This window comes from Benincasa hispida, chromosome 3, assembly GCF_027475165.1.
Source record: "Benincasa hispida cultivar pf3 chromosome 3, pf3_genome.v1.1, whole genome shotgun sequence".
Taxonomy (NCBI): domain Eukaryota; kingdom Viridiplantae; phylum Streptophyta; class Magnoliopsida; order Cucurbitales; family Cucurbitaceae; genus Benincasa; species Benincasa hispida.
Genome location: NC_143480.1, coordinates 53,497,017 through 53,522,207, shown reverse-complemented (window position 1 = coordinate 53,522,207; position 25,191 = coordinate 53,497,017). Strand labels below are relative to the sequence as shown.

Sequence of the window (25,191 nt, the reverse complement as noted above, 5' to 3'; positions counted from 1 at the left end):
TTTTTTTGCCACTTGAATGTTGTAGGATTAGATGCGCTGATTTAGACACCATAAATAAATAATAAAAAAAACACAAATGACATGTTCATCCCAAAGCCTATATTCCAATTGTTCCTCAAAGTTTAAAATTGGTTTCTAACTAGGGTTTTCTTTCTTTCTTTTTCTTTTTTGGGCATAGGCCCTCAAGTAGAGTTGAATCTAATGGAACGAGGGCATAGTAGTAAACATATACTCACTAGACTTCATTCATATGCATTTCTTGAATGATTCATAAATTTTTGTATTTTTTCTATTCTTTACACCCAATGTCCAATTAATAATCAAATTCAAACGTCAAAATGAACATTTCAACTCACATCAAACATGAAATATCAATCTCAAATTCAGATATTCAACCTCACATACGGTAAAAAAAAAAAAAAAAAAAAAAACTTTAGATGAAATAGAAACTAAATTAATTTAAAAACTCAAAACGAATAAAATCTCATAAACGAAAAGTGTATTTTACCGCGATAAAATAGACACCCAAATTAAATATTCAAATTACAAAAAATAATAGTTCACTTTAAAGTGTACTATTCAGATCGAGCCTCGGCCAAACCGGCCGTTCCCAAAACCCAAATATGGATCTGACGCTGACTCTGACTCCTCTCCTTCTCTCTCTCTCTCCGTTTCCTTGTGACATATAGAAAGAAACTTCCATGACTGATTTCCTCCATTTGCATTTACTCCCTTCCTCTACCATCATTTCCATTGCAATCTCCTTCAATTTCCCTCTCTATAGACCCCTTTAACATCTCCTTTCTCTGATCGGAACCTTCCCATCCTCGCCGTCATGAATCGGAACTGGAGGGAGCCTCTTTCTGGTGCCCGGAATGCTCCTCTCTTGTCTCAGCACCGCCGTGGTCATAGCTTCACTGGAATCTCCAGGGATTCCGATGAGAATCTGGATCTCTTCTCCAAAAATCGCCGCAGTCTCTCCGTTGCTGCCTCTGATGACTCCTCTGATGGTAAATAATCTGGATTTTTCTCTGGATTGATGTAATGTCTGCTGGATTTGAGATTGTTTTGTTTGGCAGGTTTTTGAAAATCTGTTTTGTAGTGACTTGATTAGTTGAAGGAAGCTGTTGTGGTTCTGAATCTGATGGTTTTTTTATTGAATGGACGGATTAAACTTGTGTATTGTTCTTTAGCTCTCTTGATTAGTGTTATTGAAGTGTTTGATTTCATTTTTATGTTAGCGTCGGTGAAATTGGGGAGGCTTTCAGTTGGATCGGTGAAATTGGCTAAGAGTGGGATCGACGATCTGCTTTCGTCGACTGAGGGAGGGAAACACGATTATGACTGGTAACTTCTTTTGTTAAATTTACTTAACAGATTCAATGATTTCGATTTTTTTTTTTCTTGCTCTGGAACTTACTGGTTTTGACGCTCTCTTTCATCAATTATCAATGAAGTAATCCATAAACTATCAATGATTTCAACTGTATCCAAAGTATTTTATAGGATTATCAATTATGGAGATGGTGGAGAAGGTGAATAACATGTCAGCATTTCTTAATTCTACCTGTCATGGACCAATTAATTTAAGTTTTCTAGACTACTCTATGTATTTACTTGATCTATTTATGCGATTATTTGCTGGGCCCTTTTGTTCATTCTTTGGACTTTAAATTATCTCTTTAAGAGTGATAATGACAAAGAAGTAAAACATATATTGTCATTAGAAAGTTGCAAGTACATGTCAATGATTCGTCAAATACTGATGCTTGGTTAGGGGTTATGTGAAGTAGATTCCAGATATTCTGATCTTACTTTTAACAGATAAAAGTGTGAACCACTTTCTTTTGAACGGAAAAGAAAAGAAAAATGAAGTAGATCTTGATTTTTAGCTGTCTGAGTGATGCACAATGTTTTCCGACATATGATTCTTCTCTGGTTAAGTTAACCTTTGTGCTACAGGCTTCTCACCCCACCTGGTACTCCTCTTTTCCCTTCATCCTCTGAAAGTGAAATTCAATCTACCGTGGTAGCGCCAAGAAGTAGCACCTTAGTCAGGTCATCTTCGACAACAAAAGCTTCAAGGGTATGATTCGGTCTTCTTTACTCCCTATGATATTCCTGATTTGCATATATAGAGTGATTCAGTATTTTCACTTAAGTTTTCTTCCTTCTATTTTGTGTGATTCTTTGTACATGACAGAATGTAGCTCAAAAGTACTTGTTAATATTGCAATAAAAGAGCGTTTTTTAAGTTGGGAGATTGAGATTCACGACCCCTCTGTAGTTGTATGATCTAGGGTGTTATTAATTGCTTCCCATATCTGTTTCAGCTTTCAGTCTCACAATCAGAGAGCCACAATCCTTCAAGGCCAGCTAGGAGCAGTTCTGTGTCTCGGTCCTCGGTCTCCACTCCACAGTATAGTAGTTACTCCTCCAGTAGGTCCACTTCATCAATACTTAACACAAGCTCAGCTTCGGTTTCCTCTTACATAAGGCCTTCCTCCCCTAGTACACGCAGTTCATCTTCTGCGAGACCTTCTACTCCATCTTCACGCACAACACCATCGAGGTCCTCAACTCCTTCAAGAGCCCGTCCATCCCCCACCAGCTCCTCCATTGAAAAACCAAGGCCACTACAAAGTTCAAGGCCGTCGACTCCTAATTCCAGGCCTCAAATTCCTGCAAATTTGAGTTCTCCTGCAGCCCGGTCAAATTCCCGTCCATCTACACCTACTCGGCGAAACTCTGCTCCTTCCCTCTCTTCTGTTGTCGGCACTCCATCTTCTACATCACGTGTTCTCTCAACAAATGGTCGCAGTTCAACATCAACATCCCGACCAAGTTCTCCTAGTCCTCGGGTCCGGGCTGCACCTCAGCCAATTGTCCCCCCTGATTTTCCTCTTGATACCCCTCCAAACCTTCGAACGACATTGCCCGACAGGCCAATTTCTGCTGGTAGATCCCGCCCATCTCCTGCTGCATCAGTCAGAGGGAGTCCAGAGCCTTCATCGACCATTGCCGTGCCTAGAAGAGCAGCATCACCTACCGTATCAAGGGGAAGAATAACCGACGCTCCTGGAAGGGGTCGGTTGAATACCAATGGACATCTCAGTGACAGTCATGAAACTAGGAGACTTTCAAGTTCTTCTGATTTGAGCGGACGGAGACCTGTGAAGGCTTCTACAACTACAGCAGAAAGCAATGGATTTGGGAGGTCTATTTCGAAGAAATCACTCGATATGGCCATCAGACATATGGTATGTTCCATCTTTGTGCTGTTGATTGTGCAAAAATCTACCCTACCATCGAATTCGTTTTTCGTTTTTAGGATGCATCTTTTTAATGAACAATCCAATCTGCTTGTGTGGTGTAGGATATAAGAAATGGCCCCGGTAGCGTGCGCTCAGGTTCAGGCAATACTCTATTTCCACACAGCATCCGATCGGCCACTTCGAAAACTCAATCCATTGCTTTGAGTAACTCCGAGGCTATTGATACTGACTTCCAAATGAGCAGTAACAACAACATGGAGAGAGGAAACCATTTTCATAGACCTTCAGCAACAATCGGAACCGAAGGAGGAGGAGAGAATGGAAGATTTTCTGCAAGCTTGAATCATTTGGACATCTATGAGAGCTCCCGTTATGATGCAATATTGCTCAAAGAGGACTTGAAAAACACGAATTGGCTGCACAGCGCCGACGATAAAACCGATTTGGCTTCCATTTTGGATAATGGATTTGAAGCTCTGCCTGAGCCTTTTGGCCTCTTATAACATCTAAGATGATGATGGATGAGGTTTGTATTGTATTTTTATTTTTTTCCCTTTTTAAATTATCATCATCATCATCATCATCATTATTTTTGGCATCATTTTGGTTTTGAAAATGATGGAATCTGCCCAACTGCAGTGAGAAGATAAAAATATGGAGATTTGTATGTGATTTCTGAAGAAAAATTAGTGTGTATTGGTAGGGGGTGCCTGTTGAAGTATTTTTCTGTGTATCTATCCCAAAGAATTTGTTCAGAAAATTTGTATTTGAACTTTTATTTGGGGATATTTTTTCATTAGGTTAAAAACACGTTCGTTCCTCTACTTTTCTTAAACTAATAATTTAGTCTACTAAATTAAACATTTTAGTCCTGATTTAGTTAATGAATTTTAGTATGTAACAATATAATCACTTAATATTTACTACGGAAAATTCTATGATAATTTAAAGAAATTTGCAAATGGTGGCAAATCTAAAATGTATAATTAGGGACATGTCTTTGACATATGAAAAATTGTAGATATAACAAAATTCTCAAATTTAAATTTTCTTTTATTTTGTATTTTAATTTTGCTTTTTTTTTTTTTTTTTTTTTTAACAAACTCACGTTTTTTGGTAAATAATATACCACATTTAAAGTATATCAATTACGTATTTTTTTTTATTGATTTGTATATTTTTAATATTTTTTGTTTGCAACAATATGAGTTATTACTCACTTTAATTTTTATATTTGCTACATTTTTTATCCATTTTATAGTTTTTTTCCTTTTTCAAATGAAGTTGTCTCCTTCATTTTTAAGTACAAATGTATAATGTGCCGTGGAAATTCAACCTAAAGTCACTAACGCTCACTTTAGTATACTTGTTTTAACAATCTAGTCATGTTTGGAATAACTAGAGAAAAAGTGTTTAAGAAGTATTTTTATGACTTTTTTAGAACACTTAAATAACTAGTCTTTTTCAATTGTATATCAATAATGCATCAAGTGTTTATCAATAGCGTATCAACCCTATATATTAGGCATAGAGGGTTGGCAAAATTCCCTACGGGGTCGGGTCTTCGAGGGGACCCGCCCTGATCGGGGTGGGGAATCCCTGGTTTGACCGGGGATGGGGTCAAACCAGGGAAAATTTTCAAGGTCCCGTCCCGTCCCCGACCCCGATTTGATATATGTTTATAATGTATAGTGTTGGATTTGAGCCCAATATTAAATAACCCATTTCTAACTCTAAGTCCAAGAAGCCAAGCCAAAACTTAAAAAACTAAAAAAAAAAATACCCTAAATTGAATATGGTGGGGGATTTTCCGTGGGGAACTAGTAGTGGAATCTTCATGGGGAAACGGGGAATGGGGCCCGTGGAGACCTCGTTCCCCGACGGGGATGGGGTGAATTTCCCCCATAGAGCCGGGGACGGAAGATGCTCACCGCCCCACCTCGGCCCCATTGCCAACCCTAATCAGGCATATACTAGTAGTATAACAAGGGTTTCAAGTATATCAAGTGTATATCAGTAATATGTCAAGTGTATCATATGGGTTGAGTTTATTTTTTGCTATTTTACAAAAGTAATGAGTTTGGATTATGGGTCTAATTTTTTTAACTCATTTTGTCAAATTTGCTAGAAGCCTATATTTTAGTGTGTTTCTTCTTAAGGTAGATTAAATACATAGCTTCGAGTGTCCTTTTTTAAAAAAATAAAAAAATTAAAAATTAAAAATTAAACTATAGGAACTCAGCTATAATATAAACATTCTTTTACCTTACTGCATGAACTGTGCAACCATATCATCTCATTTTGAACTTAAAATAAACATCCTCTTAGTTTTTAAATTATAAGAACTATATTGTCACATATTGGAGTTTAATAACTGAATAGTGATAAATTTAAATTTTGAGATTAAAATATAACAGTGTGTGTATATATATTATTTTCTAAAGAAAGGAAAATGTATCATTAAACTATTTATTCTTTCTTTCTTTTCTTTTTTTTTTTTTTTGAAAAATTTATTTGAACAAATTTTGGTTGTTATAGTGTATTTTTGAAAAGTCGTTTTACAAATTAACGTTAACTTTGTCGAAAAAGTTTTTTTAATTTTTTTTTTTTAAGAATAGAAAAAGATATCGTTATCCTTGTGCTTTTATTTCTAATTTCTTCCAATTAATTTGAACGTATTATATTTTGACCGTGTAACGTAATTAATGTTATAAACGGGAAATGGCAAACGGGAATTATATATACACACTTTTTGGCTTTTGTTTCCTGAAGATGATATCTAAAAATTTTGGCCAATTAAATACGCACAGTTTCCTGAAAAAAGTCAACTTTATTTAGGATCGATTAATAATTATTGTGTCCCTAAATTAAAATTTATAAACAAATAAATGGTGAATTAAAATATGTGCATGTCATCTTTCTAACCATTTGATCGTAGACTTAGCGAGTTCAATGATGATTTAGCCACAATAGATAAATTTGACTAGAGGTTGGATTGGGCCTAAAATTTTATAAATTAGATCGAATTGAGTAGTTAAAGTCATTCAGATCCAAAGTCCAACCCAATTCAAGTCCATGACAAAATTTTGGACCAAAGAAAATATTTGATCATGACCTAGCTTTATCCCAATCCCAAGTCCAATTTTTTGGCCTAAAAGCAATTGGAATCAAAGCCCATGTAAACCTCTTCACTTTAGGGAGATTAGAAGAATTGAAGATGGAAAGACTAAAGTTCTATAGTTCTCAAGCTCTAAAACTCTAAAGATGGAAAGCTCTCAAATTTTGAATAATTGAAGACTAAAGCTCTCAATCTCTGAGGCTCTTAGCTCTAAAGAATTGAAGATTGAAGCTCTCGAGTTTTGAAGAACTGGACATCGAAACTCTCGAGCTCTTAAGAATTGAAAATTGAAAATTTAGGAGACTAAAATTGACTTTGAGTTGAAACACCAAGAAGATTTGAAAGACCTAGACTTCCTTTAAGGTTCGAGAGAAAACATCAAAGGAGCATATATATACTAGAGATGTTACACACTATACTTAAATCAATACAAATACGAAGTTCATTCAACGAATTAAATTTTATCAGAAATCTCGTTGATCAATCCCATTTCCCAACTCCTTGTCCCCATATTATCCAAATGATTATATTTCCATTTCGTGTTCTTCCAATCTCTTAACTAACTCCAACCGCTAAAATGAGCATAACTCAATTGACATAATGTTTTTACTATTAACTTCTATATCAGATGTTCACTTCCCCCACCCACATATTGTTAAAAGAAGAAGAAGAAGGCTAACTCCAATTAACATTATTATAATATGGAGGAAAAAAAAACCTTTTTAGTCACTAAAAATTCAAAAATAGGTGCCATTGGTCTCTATGGTTTTAATTTAACTATTTTGGTCCTAACTTTTTTTTTTATAATATATATATATATATATAGGTTTAACAAAGGTCCACATTCTCATTTATTGCATTTATTAGGATTTTTTAATTTCAAATACTAAAAATGACATATTTAAATATACAAAAAAACATCTTTTAGTATTCTAATAGGTGTGTTAGGTTCCTGAGGTTTCAAGATGACCATTTTTTTTTATAAACTTATAAAAATAGGTTTAAAAGGTATCTCTTAACACAAACAAAACCATTAAAAGTAAATAGAGGACCGATTGGATAGTTTAGTTGCCTATGTAGCTTGCTAAATGGAAAAAATAAGAGCACATCTATTTCTAAATACTAAGGAACTAAAAAAATAATTTTCTATAATAATAACAAATATAAAAAGGAAGAAGAAGAGAGAACATAAGAGATAATTGATCAAACTGAAAGTTTATGTATGATTATAATCAACCTCATAATTTAGGGGCGGTTTGAAAAAATTTTCCTATAACTTATATAGTTTAAATTTCAGAGTTATATTTTTGAATTACATGATTAAAGGATTATAATTGTTTCTTTTTCAAATATATCTAAATATTTGCTAAAAGTGTATGATATAGAATGAAATAAATGTGAAAGATATATATATATATATATATATACACACAAGAAAAGGATAGGATTGTAGTGGAAAACAATTAGGTAATATGCAAATTTTTAGGAAAGTTATTTTTAAAAGCTAGTAAATGTTATTTCACACTAAGAAAAAATTGAAATGTCATTTTAAAAAGTGAAGGAATAATTTGTTTTACCAAATATATAAAACGATCGAGGCTTAGTTCAGAATCCCATTATTTGTTGTATTTGGTTTGGAATATAATATTTTCTTACATTTAATTAATATAAAGAAATATGTATGAAAAATTACACTTTCAATCTTTAAATCTGGAAAAATATGTGGATTTAATTTTTAAATTTTTAAAAATTTAAGTTTTGCGTCCTTGAATTTTTAATAATAGGTTTTATAAAGTCATCGGAATAATTTTATTATTATTTTAAATAATGGTAAGATATTTTAATTTTAAAAATTAATTTACACAATTATCTCTCTCCTCCATTGTATTTCCTTTCCGCTCCTCTCTCCACTTTCAAATTCATCATTTTTTTTTGGTAAAACACTTTTTTTTTTCCTTTCTATTTAGTCCCTAAATTTCAAAACGTTACAATTTTATTCTTGATATTTGAGTTTTGTTTCAATTTGGTCTCTATGTTTCAAATTTTACATAACCTCGATTTTTTACTAAATATTTATTTTTCGTCTTTAAAGTTAATTTATAATAATAAATAGAAAACTGCCAAAAGAATTCTAATCAATTAAGTTTCACTATTTTATCACTTCTAAAATTAAATTTAAAAATTCACTTCATAATTATTTTAAATTAAATAATAGATATTGACGTTAATGATGAAAAGTGAGTGTTTAATGAAAAATTGAGGTTAAAAATAAAATTTCGAAACTCAAACACCAAATTGAAATAAAAATTCAAATCTCAAAGATAAAATTGTAATATTTTGAAACTTATGACTAAATTAAAACAAAGCTCAAAATTTAAGAATAAAAGTATAACATTTTACAACCTAGATACCAAATAGAAACTAAAGCAAAAACCCATGGTCCAAAAATGTATTTTTTTTTTTTTTTCAGTACAACTACGTCGGAGATTGGAGATTGAACCTCAATATTTAACATGAAATATCATATCAATTATCGATGAGCTAAACACAATACGACTCTAATTCATCTTCTTCTTTCTCCCTCCTTATGACTACCAATTTGTCCCATCCTCCAATAAACTATATTTTTATATACTAAATAAAAAGAGAATTTCACATGCATGTATTACACACTAGTTGATTAAAAGGTGTAATTTAAGGTAAAAAATAGATAAGAGTATAAATGAAGATCCATTTAATTGAAATTAATTTTATAATAAGTAACAAATTAATAAGAAAATATAGTAGGTCAACCACTTCCACCTTTTAAGGACAACAAATAAAACAAAAGTAAACAGCAGATATGTCGTTGTTATTAGATCACCATTTTTGGCCCTATGTCCTAAACATTACAAACATTATTTATTTTTATTTTTTTTAATTTTAGGGCATAATAAGGTATTATTCAATGAAACAATTGAAATTACCTAGAATTTATAATTCATTTTCATGCCCAATCCTTAAAATGAAAAAGTATATTTTCAAGTGTTCCTTATAAAAGTTTTTTATATAACAAATACGGTTATCTAAAATGTCAAAATCTTAGATCCCATTTGATAACTCTCTAGTTTTTTATTTTTTATTTTTAAAAATTAAACTCATAATTACTACTTCCACATATTGATTTTTTTGTGCTTCGTTATCTACTTTTCAGGAGTGTTTTTAAAAACTAAGCTTAATTTTGAAAATTAAAGGAAAAATAGTTTTTTTTAATTTATTTTATTTTTATAATTTGGCTAAAAATTCAAGTGTTAGATAGAAAAGATGAAAACTATGGTAAAGAAAAATTGTGAGAAAACAAACATAATTTTCAAAAACTAAAAAATTTAAAAAATGTCAAAATCTCAGATCCCATTTATTACCCATCTAGTTTTTTTTATTTTTTATTCTTAAAAAGTAAACTTATAATTACTACTTTCACATATTGATCTTTTTTGTTTCGTTATCTACTTTTTAGGGAAAAAAAATAAGGTTAATGTTGAAAATTAAAGGATTTTTTTTTTTTTTTTTTAGAATTTGGCTAAAAATTCAAATATTAGATAGAAAAGACGAAAACTATGGTAAAAAAATTGTGAGAAAATAAACATAAATTTAAAAAACTAGAAAAAAAATCAAATAATTATCCGACGTAGACTTAAATATAAAAATTAAGGGGTTTTTTTTTATCAAATAAATAGCCTTTAAATACTATACAAAACATGATTTTTCAAAATAGTTTTCAAAACAAAAACACAACAATATTTTAAAGAACAACTACCAAACAACCATAATCTTTTTGAAAAAAATTACAATATAAAATATTCAACATTGGATGTGCTAAAAAATTATCCTCTCCTTTTTCTTGTAATAATAATAATAATAATAGAAAAAGATCATCAGTTTATTTAGTTTAATGAAAGTTGCTTTTCCCAACCTATAATTTTGGTCCCCCAACCAAAAAAAAAAAAAAAAAAGCATCCAATGCCCTATTATTAAAAAATAATGGTTGTGATTTTAATAAGGATCAAATAGCAAATTTTAATTCTTTTAAAGATATGGTCTAAGATTCAAATTTATTTTCCTTTCCTTATATATTCATTAAAATAAAATCTTACCTTAAAAAATAATATTTAAACGGTCAAATTTATAAAGACATGTGCACCTTTAACCTTGAACCAAAAGTCAATAAATTTTATGAAAAATAAAAAAATTAAATCACATTTGGTTGGTATTTTTAATTTAGTAAATGCATTAATATTGAAATTAAAAATGCTATGTGTAGCACTAGGGTCACTATAAACATTATTGTACCTTGTAAATAAAAATTTTACTCAATTATTTTTTGGGGATTTGAAATGGAAATTAAATATTACATTTATTTATTGCAATAAAACGGTATGAAGTAAAAACACTCTAATTAATTTTTTTCAAGAAACAAAATTTTGACTTTGAATTAAGGTTGAGTCAACTTTTACTAGCAACATTTATTTTCATTCAATTTTTCCTTTAAAAAAAAACATGCATTCTCATATGTATATATTGAAGACCAAAAAGCTCGTAGTTCATATCTTCTCAATTTGTACTTGGAAAAAAAAATATGCACTCCCCTTTAAAATTTAGAATTAAATAAGTATAGTAACCTTTTTATTATTATTATTATTATCCTTTTATAATATATGAGGTGAGAAGATCGAACTTCATACCTCGAGTTTGCTATTACAAGTTTATGTAAGTTGAGTTATGCTCATATTCAATAAGTATTGTTACTTTTATTTTTTCGTTAGTCGTTTGTTACATTTATCCACTAATTACAAATTTCATTCTTATGATTTAGAGAAAGTTAAAATGTTGTCTTCATAATTTATAATTAGAATTTAGTTCGAATGATTTGATAAAAAACCCTATAAATAATCTTTATGGTAGGAATTATTTTTGAGAATTTTATCAAACTATCGCTACAAGGTTTTATGTTTTTCCCAAAGCACGAATGCGTTAGGAAAAGTCTTTAGATGCGTTGAGATAGTAAAAAATGTCGGGGTAAGCTTATTTTTGCCCATATACCTATTTTCGTTGGCATAAACAATATTATCCCAATGCAAATGGTTGTTTGGGGATATCCAAAAATTCTTGTAGTGTATAGAGACAATTTATGAAATTTTATCAAACGATGTGAATACAATTTTAACTTTTTTTCAAATTACATGAACCAAATTTGTAGTTTAACCCTGTTAATTTCAACGAAAATCAAGTTTCAATAAATCAATTTACAAAATCAAAACTAGTAAATTAATGATTAAGATAAGAGTAATCATTGAATAATTGTTACCAAACATTAAATTCTACATGTCTGTCTTTTTCTAAATTCTCAATCAATTTCATATAAATTTCTACTTGTAAATTGTTTTTTCTTCAAAGGATTTGTGAATTATTATCTATCAAGTAATCTGCAAATTGGAAGTATTTAATATAAAGATGACCTTACTTAGATCTAATTAAGATTAAAAATTGACCCATTTGATGAACTTTTGAAAAATTAAAATAAAAGTTTAATTTGTCTAGTCAAGTTTAAAAGTAAAAATTAATTTGTTGTGTGTTTTTTTTATATAGAGAAAAAAAAAGACCAATCATTTCATCAAGGAGGAATATAAGTTATTATTATTAACTTTTTATTTAAAGCATTTTTAAAAGGGTTCATGTTGAATTGCTTATAAAATTTACTCATTTATATTTTATACACATAAAACATTATTCCGTTAAAGAGATAATTTTATTTGATTAACATGAATATTTTCCTTCATTTTTCTTTTTGTTTCAAATATTGGTTAGAACATATATATTGGAGAGAAGATTAAATATAAAAGTGTCGGTTTAATTATCTAAGAGTAATTGTTTTAAATAGTAAAATTACTGAAAATATTTTTAAGTATAGTAAAATGTCATTATCTATCAATAATGGATCGTGATAGACTGTAGTAGATATCTATCCGTGTATGATAGATAGTGCATTTTGCTATATTTATAAATAAATTAGTTCATTTTCTTTTATTTAAAAATATCAAATTATTCAATTATAATCTCTATAATTTTAATCACTTTTAAAAATAATCATTGTTGTTAGTTTTATTTTTTTAAAAAAATGATTTTTTGTCTTAAAAAATCAATTTATACCTTGAATTTTAAGAGTTGTATTAATTTAAACTATAAATTAATAATTATATCAATTTAAAACTCAAACTTTTATAACTATAATATCAATTTTCACCCTCTATTACTTACACTTTAGGAAAATCTCGCGTATCATTTAAACTCATAAGCTTTATAAATTAATCAATTTATATTCCTTCCTTTCAAAATCGTCCATGCATCTACTCTAATCATCATTTTGTAAAAATGACATTTGAAGAAGTCTGCACGTGTTTGAGAATCAATATTTGGATGATTTTCAAAAGTAATCGTAATGAAATGTTTAAATTGATTGGTTGATAAAAATTTAAAACTTTAATTGACTCAAATTGTAATTTTCACATGATATTGGTTGAACGAAATGTGAAAGAGGGCATAAATAGATGCACTTACAAAAGTTTAGGGTTTAACTTGATACAATCATTAGTATGGAATTTTAATTGATACATAAATTTGACTATAAGTTAAAATTTTTTGTTGTTCTTCTTTTTTTCTCCTATAAACATGTTTATATTAGTATTCATTTTATAAACTTTGAAAATACATTTGCATTATCTTTTTTCTTCCATGTAACAACATATAAAGATGGAGAGATTTGAACCTACAATTTATTGATCGAAAGTAATACTTTAACATGTTGAAACTTTATTTCAAACTCACACGTCACAAGAAATTTATCTTTCTCTAAAAAAAAATTATTTGAGATTTATTCGCGACACGTCTTCCTCTCTTTGAAATAAAAAATTCTTTTTGGACAAGCATATATTGTAGAACATTATTTCACTAAGTTTAGGTAGTCAAGTAACAAGCCATAATTTATTTATATATATATATATATAAAAAACATGCATTTTTCTGGAGCTATTACTTCAGTGTTATAGACAATGAAGAATATTAATTGGGTGTAAAATTATTAAAAAGGGAATTTAAGTGTCTATATAATCAAATTCTAAAATAAAAATTAAAAATAACAAAGTATTATAATTAGTTTCTACACGTTCTAATTAGTTTTTTTTTTTTCTATTTTCATGAGAATAATTTTGTTAATAAATATAGTTTAAAAATCATTTAAAAAAAAAGAAATAAAATATTGTAATTGTTGAAAAATAACTATATTTTTCACATTATCATTGTTTCCAACAAATAAATCTTACAAAGCCATATATTTTGAAAATGGCTTTCAACCACCACCTTTCTATTATTATGGATATTCAATGCATACCCCATTGAAATATAGATCAACAAAATTAGATAACCTTTTTTTTTTTTTTTTTAATTTAAAAAAAGTACACTTATTTTTTCATATTTTCTTTTGTTTACAATTTTTATAAGAAAATATTTAAATTTCAGCCAAATTTCAAATAAAAAATAAATAAATTATGAAAACTTTTTTTTTTTTTCAAACTAATAAAAGGTAATTAACAAAAGAAAGAAAAGAATGAGTGAAAGTATGTTTATATACTAACTTTTCAAAAATTAAAAAAAAAAATCAACACAAAATAATTACAATCTCCAGCCTCCTTCCATCTAGTTGTCATCCCTACTCATGGAGAGGGAAGAACATTGTAAAAAAAGGTTGTATTTTATGAATACTTTCAGAGAGGACCCACAATAATGAAGAATTATGTGAAGTTCTATGTTTTTTTTTTTTTTTTTTTTTTTTTTTATTTTTATTATTAATTCATTATGGCTATCTTTTCTACCATTTTAGTCCGTTATTATTAATATTTTCTTTTAATTCAAAGATTGTACGGGTGAAAAGTAATTAATATCTTATCTAATAAATTATGCTTAGATTGATAATTTAGATGTATTTCATATTTTAAATGTATATAATCACTTTATACTTCAAATTAGACTAATATTATAATGTTATTTATTAGCACCTAAATTCTATATTATACTAAAAAAAAATCCCATGTGAAGAAAAAATTATTCAAGTAGACCTTTGTTGCAGTCTCCTTAATAACTATTAAATGCATATGTATAATTTTTTCTTAGTTTAATGATATTTAGAATTGTCCAAACTAGCATAGCTCTACTGACATATGAAGGTGTTATCGATCAAGAATTTTGTGTTTTGAATGAGAGTATATGTTGTTGGCTTTCGGATCTCGTTGTGTTGGCTTCACTGTGGGTATCTATTAACCTTGACTTCTAATTTGGTCTTCATCTGGTTCGAGTTGACCTACGTGAATAATCCTCACATCAACGTGATGTCGAGCTTGTTGCACTCGGATACTTAAGTTATTACTAGGAGTGGTTAATTTTCAACTAAGCATGAAAATAAAATAAGATCAAGTCTCTTCTTTAGCTATTTACCCCCTCTTTTTGGGGTGGTTGAATGAAACTATTTATAAGTCAATTCTCTGACATATTCCTGCGGTTGGGTGTGACAACAGGGACGTCAATAATGTTGCAGGGTGCTAGTTCAACCTTGACTCATTTTTTCTCGATTGGCATATATTTATCGTTTGGATTGACCCCAAGACATTAACATTTCGGAATGCATGCTTTCCTATACCCTAACTCAATATCCTTTGGACTTTAGTCTACTTGTAGATTTTGGGTCAACCTTCGACATATGTCTAAACAAATTGAGTTAGGTTAAATGTAAACCTGTTTTAGGAGTTTTTAACCCACAAGTTGATGGTGAGAAGCTGCCACGTGGACTAACAAAATAAAAAAAGTAAAACATTTCGATAATTTCATTGGTCAAAACTTCCCGGGCCCAACTCTGAGTTAATAAAAACATTCGATTTGAAGAACTAACTCGGCGGCGGAACAAAGTGACTCGGGTGAGGAAAATACGGTGGCGGTGGCGGCGACGTTGGCTTCACGGTGAAGCTTGAGCCCAACGGTTGAGGTAGAAGAGAATCTGAAAACCCCAAAAAGGGGGAAAAAGGAAAGGGAGAAAAATTAAAAGAAGAAAGAGAAGAAAGAAAGGGTATTAACCATGGAACCCAACCCCAACCACCATGGCTCACTCAGTAGGTTACTGACTTTAATTAACTCTCTTTCTTTCTCTTTCTTTCTTGCAACTCCATCTTCTTCTTCAAGGAATGCCGTTAAAGGTCTGGTTTCTCTCTTTCTTTCTCTTTATCTATTTATCTATTCCCCACCATTTTTCTTTACTTGCTTCTTCTTTCTTATTTCAGCTCTATTTGGCTTCTATACAATGCTCTTGCTCAATGCTGCTCATGATTTCTTAGGTTTGGTTTCTCTCCATCTCTGTTTCACTGCTAAACTTTCCCTTTTCTGCTTGTGGGTTTTGTGTAATGTAATGTAGATTGGTTTATAGGTGGGGTTTTCTAATTGGGTTTTTAGATCTAGGAAATAAGTTTTGGGGGAATTTGAAGAGATGGGTTCTTGGTGACTGAGAATGAGGGAGAGATTTCTGGGCTGTTTTGGTTTGTGAGAATGGCAATTGGGATAACCATTCTCACTTCACTGTCATTGTCTCTGACCAAACCCCAACCCTTTTTTTTTAAAAAAAAAAAAAAAAAAAAATTTTGGTTTGGTTTAGGTTTGGGAAAATGAGTTTTAAATCTATACTCTGTTTGTGAGATTGGAGCACCCCTTTTGTCCTTTTCTTTGACTGAGAGGACACCCTTTCACTTGAAGCGACTTGGAGTTTGATTAATGTGACTAAGTTTTGCTTCTGTGTACTCTGCATCTAAAGTTCTTTCTCTCTTTCTCTTATCTTCATTAATGGATATCGAGTTACCAAATCTTGATTGGGTGTTATAAAATTTACTGGAAACACCATCAACATTTTGAATTCTACGCATCTTTGATTATAGTGAGAGTACAGAGTACTGGTTTTCTTTTGGTTCTTCCATGGCTGACTTTTCTGTTGTTCGGGGAAAAGGTTGGTCCCTTCATCCCTCTTGTAATTTTTCATCTTCTTCTCCAATTAGCTATGCCATAAGCTCAGATATGTGCCTCCATTATCTAGTGTTTCTTTTTCTGCACTTAGATGGTAGGTTTTAATTCAATTATCAAAGTTGATAAAGTAAAAGCTTAGGTGAACTTTCCTTTTGGAAAAGAAAACAAAGAAGAATTATTATTTTTTCGCTTTTCTTTTCTTTTTCCCATTTTGAACTACATTGAACTTAGTCAAGCAAAATTTTCTGTCATATTTTTTTCTTTTTGTTTGTCCCAAAGTTTCACATTTTTAGTCTTAACTTTCTGGATTGTTGTTTTGATTATAGGACGATTACTCTTCGTTCTCATGCATTATTTTATGATATATCTGTAACTACAGAATCATTTAGGCAATGCAAAAGGAAGTTAAGAAAAGAATAGGTGATAAAGGGATTCTATAAGCATTTCTTTTGCTGATCACTTTAATGCTTTTTCTTTTGCAAAAAAGGGTTATGCTTTTGTCTTTTCATTTCATTCCTTCTTCTACGTCCCCATACCCTACCAAATGACTTTAGATTTTCACTGAGCTTCATCTCACTTCTTCAAAATCTGAAATTCATTAGTGCTTAAGAGCTAAGACATGTGATTGAGTCAAAGATGTGGCTTTTTCAAGATTTGGAAGGACTAACCTGTGTTTTGGATGTGCTTCTCCTATTAGTTAATCCATCAAGTTCGACTAACAAGGAGGACACTCATTACATTTCTTGTGAAATGGGATGTTAGATCTCCTCCTTTTTTATAAAGTAATTGAAATGATTATACGGCCTCATTTCATGTTTCAGAAAGGTAAATTACCATCACCGTGCCAACATCCTAACAAATCTCCCCTTCCCCTTCTTTCTGCTCTTGGATGTCGGTATGGCCTTGGCTTTAGTTCCTAGACAGGACTTTTTCTGTTTATATTGTTTTGATCACATATTTGTTTATTATGTTATACTCCTGCAATAAATAACCTGCCTGCGGTAGAAGGTTGCTTCTTTTTTTTTGCATTGATATGATTTCTATGCGTTGGCTCATTATGATCATTTTCGAGTTTGAAATAGATGGCAACAATTCCTGATTGTGCTTATTCCTCTGCAGGGAAGAAACATTTTTGAGATTTCGCCAAGATTTCTTGCTACCACAATAGGCCTCCACTAGAAATTCTCCATGAGGCTACAATCCCTTTTTGCAGCATCATCTTTACTCTTACTCATATATTGTCTCTCCTTCATTGCGGCTGATTTAAACTCAGACCAGCAAGCTCTTCTAGAGTTTATTTCGACAGTTCCCCATGGTCGAAAAATTAACTGGGATCCTTCTACCCCGGTCTGCACTACTTGGGTTGGCGTCACTTGCACTTCAGACCTCTCTAATGTGCTTGCTCTCAGGCTGCCTGCTGTTGGACTGTATGGTCCGATACCGGCCAATACACTTGGAAAGTTAGATGCCCTTAGAACTTTGAGTCTTCGATCTAATAATCTTAATGGAAACCTTCCATCAGATGTGCTATCCCTTCCCTCCCTAAAGTTTATATATCTTCAACACAATAACTTTTCTGGTAAAATACCTTCTTCCTTGTCTCCCAGCCTTACCTTTCTCGATCTGTCCTTCAATTCTCTTACCGGAAACATCCCAAAATCGATACAAAATTTAACACGCCTCACTGGACTTAACATTCAAAACAACTCCCTGACTGGATCCATTCCTGATATTGGTCACCTAAAGCTTAAGCAATTAAACCTGAGCTACAACCAGCTTAGCGGTCCCATTCCTGCTTCACTGCAATCCTTTCCTACTTCTTCCTTTGAAGGGAACTCACTGCTATGTGGTTCGCCTCTTAAAAATTGCTCAGTTGGTGCCCCCATACCTTCTCCATCTCCCGCTTCGTTGCCCCAGCCAAAGAAAAAGAGTGAAAAGAAAATAAATATTGGAGCTATCGTTGCCATCGGCTTAGGTGGTGCTGCCGTGCTCTTCCTCCTCATGTTATTGATTATTGTCTGCTGTATGAAGAAAAAAGATGGTGAAGGTAGTGCTACTGCAGTGAAAGGAAAGGGTAAAAGGACTGAGCAACCGAAGGAGGATTTCGGAAGCGGGGTACAAGAGCCCGAGAAAAATAGGCTGGTTTTCTTTGAAGGCTGTTCTTATAATTTTGATCTTGAAGACTTGTTAAGGGCCTCTGCTGAAGTGCTCGGAAAAGGGAGTTACGGAACTACTTACAAGGCAATCTTGGAGGAAGGAGTAACAGTGGTAGTAAAGAGGTTGAAGGAAGTGGTGGCTGGGAAAAAGGAATTTGATCAACAGATGGAGATTGTTGGGAGGATGGGCCAGCATCCAAACGTCGTGCCTCTCCGTGCCTATTACTATTCAAAAGATGAGAAGCTTTTGGTTTATGACTATGCTGTTGCTGGAAGCTTTTCGAGATTACTCCGTGGTATGCTCTATTAAATTTCTGATCATCATTCTTGCTTTTATGGATCTTTTGCACTTTAAAGATGAATGACAGAAAATAATTCTGTAGGAAGCCGAGAAGGTGGACGAGCGCCACCGGACTGGGAAACAAGATTGAAGGTTTCACTGGGGTGTGCCAAAGGCCTTGCACATATCCATTCAGCAAGTGGGGGAAAATTCATCCATGGCAATATAAAGTCCTCTAACATCCTTCTCACACAAGACCTGAATGGTTGCATTTCAGATTTTGGCCTGACTCCTTTGATGAACTCTCCTGCCATTCCCTCTAGAAGTGTAGGTTATCGTGCTCCAGAGGTGATCGAGACTCGAAAATCAACTCAAAAGTCAGATGTTTACAGCTTTGGAGTCGTTTTGCTGGAGATGTTGACTGGGAAAGCGCCATCCCAGTCGCCAGGCCGTGATGATGTTATGGACCTTCCGAGATGGGTCCAGTCTGTGGTAAGAGAGGAATGGACATCTGAGGTGTTTGATGTAGAGCTAATGAAGTATCAGAACATTGAAGAAGAGCTTGTTCAAATGCTCCAAATAGCGATGGCTTGCGTGTCTCGAGTGCCGGATATGAGACCAACAATGGAAGAAGTTGTTAGGATGATTGAGGAAATCCGACAATTAGACTCGGGAACTCGACCATCATCAGAAGATAACAAAGCCGGGGACGGAGAGGATGACTTGAATACTCCGACCTTGTAATTGTTTTCAACTCATCCATTCGTCTTCAAGAATCTGAAACCTTCATCTAACAATGAGTTGTTGTCTGTGTGATGTAATTTTTTTAAAAAAGTATTTGGAGGGTCTTATTGTTTTGGGTTTTGATTGGTTGTCTGTATTTTCTCTTGTAATAACCATGTCAAAGTTGTATCCATTATAAATTATAAAGTAGCCAGGCTGCTGTTCTATTAGTTTCATTCATAAGTAATCAAATTTGAGTTATGGATTTCATGTTGAACACAATCTTGCTACAATTGAATGTGCAAAGACCTTTGTAAGAGCTAGAATGAAACAGGTTGACTCTAAACTCCCCAGCACACCAAAACAGGTTGACTTGAAAATGCACAAAACCAATCTTAATGATTGACTTTATTACATAATGATTACATGGCTATTGACTTTACTACTTATTTATGTAACCTTGTAACTTTTTAAAAAGATTTAAAGATATCTTAAATATTGAGTTATATTCAGGTTGGGCTAGTTTAGAAATTTTATAAATATTCAAAACATTTGTGGAGTTGGGACGGGGTGAAAATGAATAATAAATTAACCAACTCAAATCTTTGTGCTACTTCACTTTATCTCCTTGTCAACTCTCATTTAGCATTAAGTCATTCGAATCTATTAAAGTACTAACTTTGTATTTTCACTTTTACAACATTTTACTACTCATATTATATGTTTGAAAGTAATTTTAAATTCTTAATTTTATATGAAACCACATCGATTTTAATGAATTTCAAAATTTTTCTAGCTAAAATTTCTTGTTTGGATACAAAGAGAAACAAAATAAATAAATAAATAAATAAATAAATAAATAAATAAAAATAATTGTATAGTTATGTCTTTGTATATTAAGACATTTTTCATTACAAATAAAATTGCAACAATCAAGTAAAGCATGTGATTATGAAAAACAAAGTCACCTAACTTAAAAAAAAATCATATAATGGGAAAAATATAGTAAAAGTGGTTGGTAATCAAGTAACTTCCCTGGCTTTGGAGGGTTTTTTTTTTTTAAAATTTTTTTTTTTAACTCCTTTCAAAATTGAAATAAAACAAAAATAAAATAAAATAAAATAATGTAAAGTAAAACAAAAAAATAATTCACACATATAGCAAAATAGAGTAGAAAACCAACATGGAAATTCTACTATTAAAAAAAGAAAAAAGTTTACCCTAGCATGATTTATTGAAATCTTTTGAATTTAATACAACTGAAATGATAAGAGTGAATTTTATAAAAGATTGAAATACATGTTTTCAATATAAATCTATACTTTTAATTTTGTGTGACATGTTAAAATTTTTTAAACATTAATAGATTTACCAAATATAAACTTGAATTTTAAATTCCCTTCCATTCCATACTATTTGTTGTTTGAAAATATTTGGGGCAAAACGTAATTTCATATGAACCTAGATTTCAAATTTAATATTGCTTTTTCAAACCAATCTAGAATCTTTGAATATAATTCAAAATCTAATGGTTCAAAACAAAGAGTTATATTTGTAATTTACATGATCCAAATATTTGATCTCCCATCCTTAGGATTGTTATATTAAAATATAAGGGGTATTTAGAACCAGATTATCTTAAAGACTATAATAACCACCTCTTACTATAGTAAATACATATTTACTAGGTTGTATTCGTCATTTTTTTTATTCTTTATTATAATGTTTAATATTTTATTTTTTTGTCCCAAAAGCCCCCTAAATGGTTATATTTATGAAAACCTCATCCTTTAATTTTTACTACAACTAAATAATTTCAGCAAATCTTTCACTAGAGGACAAAGTTTTAACTCAAATTTAATTCAATGGTCGATTTGAACATAACTAATTTAACATATTATGGACTTTGAAGTCAGATGTTAGGTTGTTCTATCTAAAAATAAATCAATCAATAAATTAATAATAAATTAAATCCATCAATATTCATGGACTAAAAAATTCTTACTTTTTAAAAGAAAAGACGAACAAAACTTCCTATACATAATTTGAAGTAAAAAAAAGGAAAGGATAAGATTAGAATGTGGTAAAAGAAAACGGTGGATTTGGGATCGCTATAAATATTCTCAAGTCTTTAATCGTTTGCTTGGCGATTGGCAAAGTTCTTCGGTCTCTTAACATTGTCAAATTCCACAAAAAATCAGAGGGTAAAGAGACCGACGAACAAGCAGCGGTTTCTGGGGGCCGCCGTCGATCTGATTTCTAAGCTTATTTCCCTTTCTACTGCTCTTTCCTGCCGATCCTGATCTTCATCCCGTAGTCGATCGAAAACCCTTTTGATTTCTCAAGGTATTTCTCTCATTTCCATCCGATTTTTCCCTCTTTCTTGCGTTCTGTGTTGAGTTTTTTTGTTAATCGCATGACCCTTTGTTTGCTTTGTCCTAAGCTTGATGGGTTTTTTGAATCTTCTCGTTTTTTATCGTTTTTGTGTGTAGATCATGGCTTCGAAGCGTATCTTGAAGGAACTTAAGGATTTACAGAAGGATCCGCCCACATCTTGCAGTGCTGGTATGGTTCTAAGCCTTGATCTCTTTATTTTGTGACCGATTTTGACTATTTTCTTCGGATTTAATTGCTTTTGTTGCGTTGATGGGATTGAATTAATGAATAAAATGAATTGGTATCTGTTGATTGGTTGTTTTTGTGTTGTTGACCTTTTGATCTCTCTCTCTTGTTGTGAAGATGTTTATTTGTTTTCTAGTTTTAAGCTTTGGATGTTTTTTATTTGATTTGATTTGATTTTATTTTGCTTTTGAGGATAGGCCCTGTAGCGGAAGATATGTTCCATTGGCAAGCGACCATTATGGGACCATCTGATAGTCCTTATTCAGGAGGTGTTTTTCTTGTCAATATTCATTTCCCTCCAGATTATCCTTTCAAGCCCCCCAAGGTGAATGATGTTTTGTCTTTTGTTTGTTGCTCTTAATGAGCTATGCAAGATGATTCTTATGTTTGTTGTTTTCTTTGCAAGGATCGCGAGGTTTAATAGTTGTGGATTGTTGTTCAGGTTGCTTTTAGGACCAAAGTGTTTCACCCAAATATCAATAGCAATGGAAGCATTTGCCTTGATATCCTTAAAGAACAGTGGAGCCCCGCGCTTACAATTTCTAAGGTTCATTTGGCCTTTTGTTTGTGAATGCACTCATAATTCATCATTTCATTTCTACTTCTGGATTGTCATTGTGGTGTTTGCATAAATGTAGTTGTTTTTGTCATTTTTGAGATCTATATGCTTCTGCTATGGTAAAGTTCTGCTTAGCTTGGATGCTTACTTGTTCAAAGTTCCCCATTTGATGGAGAATCTTACAACACTCGAGTAATTATGAAAAATTCATGACCTCAGTTGTGTGGTCTATAATGGACAGCATGTTTCAATATTTGCTCTTTGTTTTCTTGTGATTAGTTTGATCGCATAAACCTAAGAAGCATGGATATAGACAGATTTTTAAAAATCCCTCTCTGGCTAGTGCCTAGGGTCAAGGTGTAGGTCTGGTGCCTCGCTTTGAAAAGGTGAGCCTCACAAAATAAGGCACGCCTTATGTGAAGCCCCAAGGCTCGGCCTTGGGACTTTTTCATTATTTTTTTTAAAAAAGGGTAATAGTTAAGGATTTCCCTTCTTTATTAATTAAAAGACCTAAATGCAAAATTTCTTGTATTTAGGGGCCTTTTTTTTTCCTATTTCCATTTCAACTATGCTTTCTCTTCTTAATGTAGTACTTTTATATAAGTGTAGCTTAAGGAAAAAAAGCTTGCTTTGTTTTTTTTTTTTTTTTTTTGCCTTGCACTTAAGTTCCATAAGGCTATTGTGCTTGCGCCTTGAGCTTTGAAAAACATTATAGATATGATGGATATGACACATGGATACAACTGAATATGGGGATGGTAACAAGTAAATTTTTTTAAAATCTAGGACACGAACACGTTTATTAAAACATACATTTTTTTAAAATGTCATTTATAAACCGGAAGGAATTTCAAAGTTATTGGGTTTATGCATTTATATGCTTAAAAAATTAGTTTGATGCATTTCTCTCTCTTAAGTTTTATTATTTTTGTCATCTGTGTATATATTTATTATACATCACAAGTGTTTGATGTGTATCTAATAAGTTGGTCCTATTTGACTTTATACCACTAGTGTCTAAAACACATATATTACACTAACAAGTATTTGATATGTGTCCAATAAGTGTTGGAGTGTCCAAGTGTTCAACACATGTCAGACATCGACATGCTAGCCAAACTAAAGTGTCTGTGTTTCTTAGACATAAACAGTCTGGATATTTCTTTGAGCCATCGTTTCTCTATGCAATTGGGAAGTCTTCTTTTTCTGTGGATAATTTGGTTGTCGGGCCTGACTCTTTGCATTATACTCATGGCGAACACCCTATTATTCCCGGTACGGGAAGCGATTCCAAGGGTAGCTTCAGGGCAGTCGAAAACAGTCATTGATTTGTGTTTCTACCGCAATAAGTGTTAAAGGAAGGAAGTGAAGTAGTTGCAGTGTGGGGCCATTAGTTTGTTTGTTCTACTCTTTCGCTCTCCTCGTCTATATCTAGAAACTAGCCGAGCTTGATATCTTCATTATAACTTTTTGATCATGAAATAAAATCTCATTTCATCAGGGAACTTACATTCTCATCAGCTTTTTGATTGATTTTGCGAGAGACCCGTAACAATTGCTCAGCCCTCCTGACTGAAAGCTAGAGAGAGAGAAAATTTGATTGAGTTCATTCTAAACATAAATGGTGTCCATGAAACAGGTACTGCTCTCCATATGCTCATTGCTGACTGATCCAAACCCAGACGACCCTCTTGTACCGGAGATTGCACACATGTACAAGACCGACCGAGCCAAGTATGAAGCGAGTGCACGGAGCTGGACTCAGAAGTATGCGATGGGTTGAGACGTTTTTGTAGCTTAATGTTGATGATGGATGATGCTAGTGGTGGTACGGCATCCTTCTACATTACCTTGTTTCTTCCAGTTATTCGGGCTGTGTAGGTATTTTAAAGAAAAAATGAAACAAAATATGAAAAAAAAAAGAAAAAAGAAAGAAGAAGTCTTATGATGTTTTTTCCCCTTTGCCACTGATTTATGAATGAAAGATGCAAGCAGGTTGTCATCTAAGGTTGTCAAATTAACTGGATTCAACATTCCTCTTTGTTGGGATTTGATGCAAGCAGTTATTTATCTCATAGACAAGCATTGTTCAATTTCTCTTCTTTCTCTCTTCTTTTAATGAGATTTTTGGTTACTAATCCTTAAAAAAGTATATTTTGAAAATGTAAGGATGGAACACACCAAATTTTAAAAGTTAGAGAACTAAAATGATATATTTTTGAAAACCTAGGGATTCTATTTATTCTTTGTTACTTGGGGACTAAAAAGATAATTTTCTTATGAAGAAGGGATGGAGACCTTTTTGAAAAATTTGTGAAGAATTGGTTCCTTGAAAAAACTTTCTTCGTTTGTCATGGCTTTTTTTCCGG

The 25,191-nt window shown here is 31.8% G+C and overlaps 3 protein-coding genes across 7 annotated transcripts; all 3 read left to right on the top strand.

Annotated features, from left to right (window-relative positions):
• Positions 1-572: 572 nt before the first annotated feature.
• LOC120074305 (serine/arginine repetitive matrix-like protein) lies at positions 573-4,083 on the top strand. The gene is made up of 5 exons (XM_039027391.2): positions 573-1,010; positions 1,242-1,347; positions 1,963-2,086; positions 2,334-3,260; positions 3,377-4,083. Exons 1-5 carry the CDS (start codon positions 836-838, stop codon positions 3,776-3,778), a joined length of 1,734 nt encoding a protein of 577 aa, XP_038883319.1. The 5' UTR covers positions 573-835; the 3' UTR covers positions 3,779-4,083.
• Positions 4,084-15,299: 11,216 nt separating this feature from the next.
• LOC120073812 (putative inactive receptor kinase At5g58300) lies at positions 15,300-19,918 on the top strand. 5 transcript variants are annotated; one of them, XM_039026670.2, is made up of 4 exons: positions 15,300-15,668; positions 15,753-15,806; positions 17,602-18,934; positions 19,022-19,918. In XM_039026670.2, the coding sequence occupies exons 3-4, from the start codon at positions 17,671-17,673 to the stop codon at positions 19,660-19,662; spliced, it is 1,905 nt and encodes a 634-aa protein (XP_038882598.1). In that variant the 5' UTR covers positions 15,300-15,668; positions 15,753-15,806; positions 17,602-17,670; the 3' UTR covers positions 19,663-19,918. The 5 variants fall into 5 exon arrangements, with proteins under 5 accessions (XP_038882598.1, XP_090167556.1, XP_038882601.1 ...); XM_090311430.1 differs by lacking the exon at positions 15,753-15,806 and having other exon boundaries at positions 15,491-15,668; XM_039026673.2 differs by lacking the exon at positions 15,300-15,668 and having other exon boundaries at positions 15,753-16,465.
• Positions 19,919-21,843: 1,925 nt separating this feature from the next.
• LOC120073757 (ubiquitin-conjugating enzyme E2 28-like) lies at positions 21,844-24,915 on the top strand. The gene is made up of 5 exons (XM_039026584.2): positions 21,844-21,987; positions 22,134-22,206; positions 22,461-22,588; positions 22,706-22,810; positions 24,462-24,915. The coding sequence occupies exons 2-5, from the start codon at positions 22,137-22,139 to the stop codon at positions 24,603-24,605; spliced, it is 447 nt and encodes a 148-aa protein (XP_038882512.1). The 5' UTR covers positions 21,844-21,987; positions 22,134-22,136; the 3' UTR covers positions 24,606-24,915.
• The last annotated feature ends 276 nt before the right edge of the window (positions 24,916-25,191 follow it).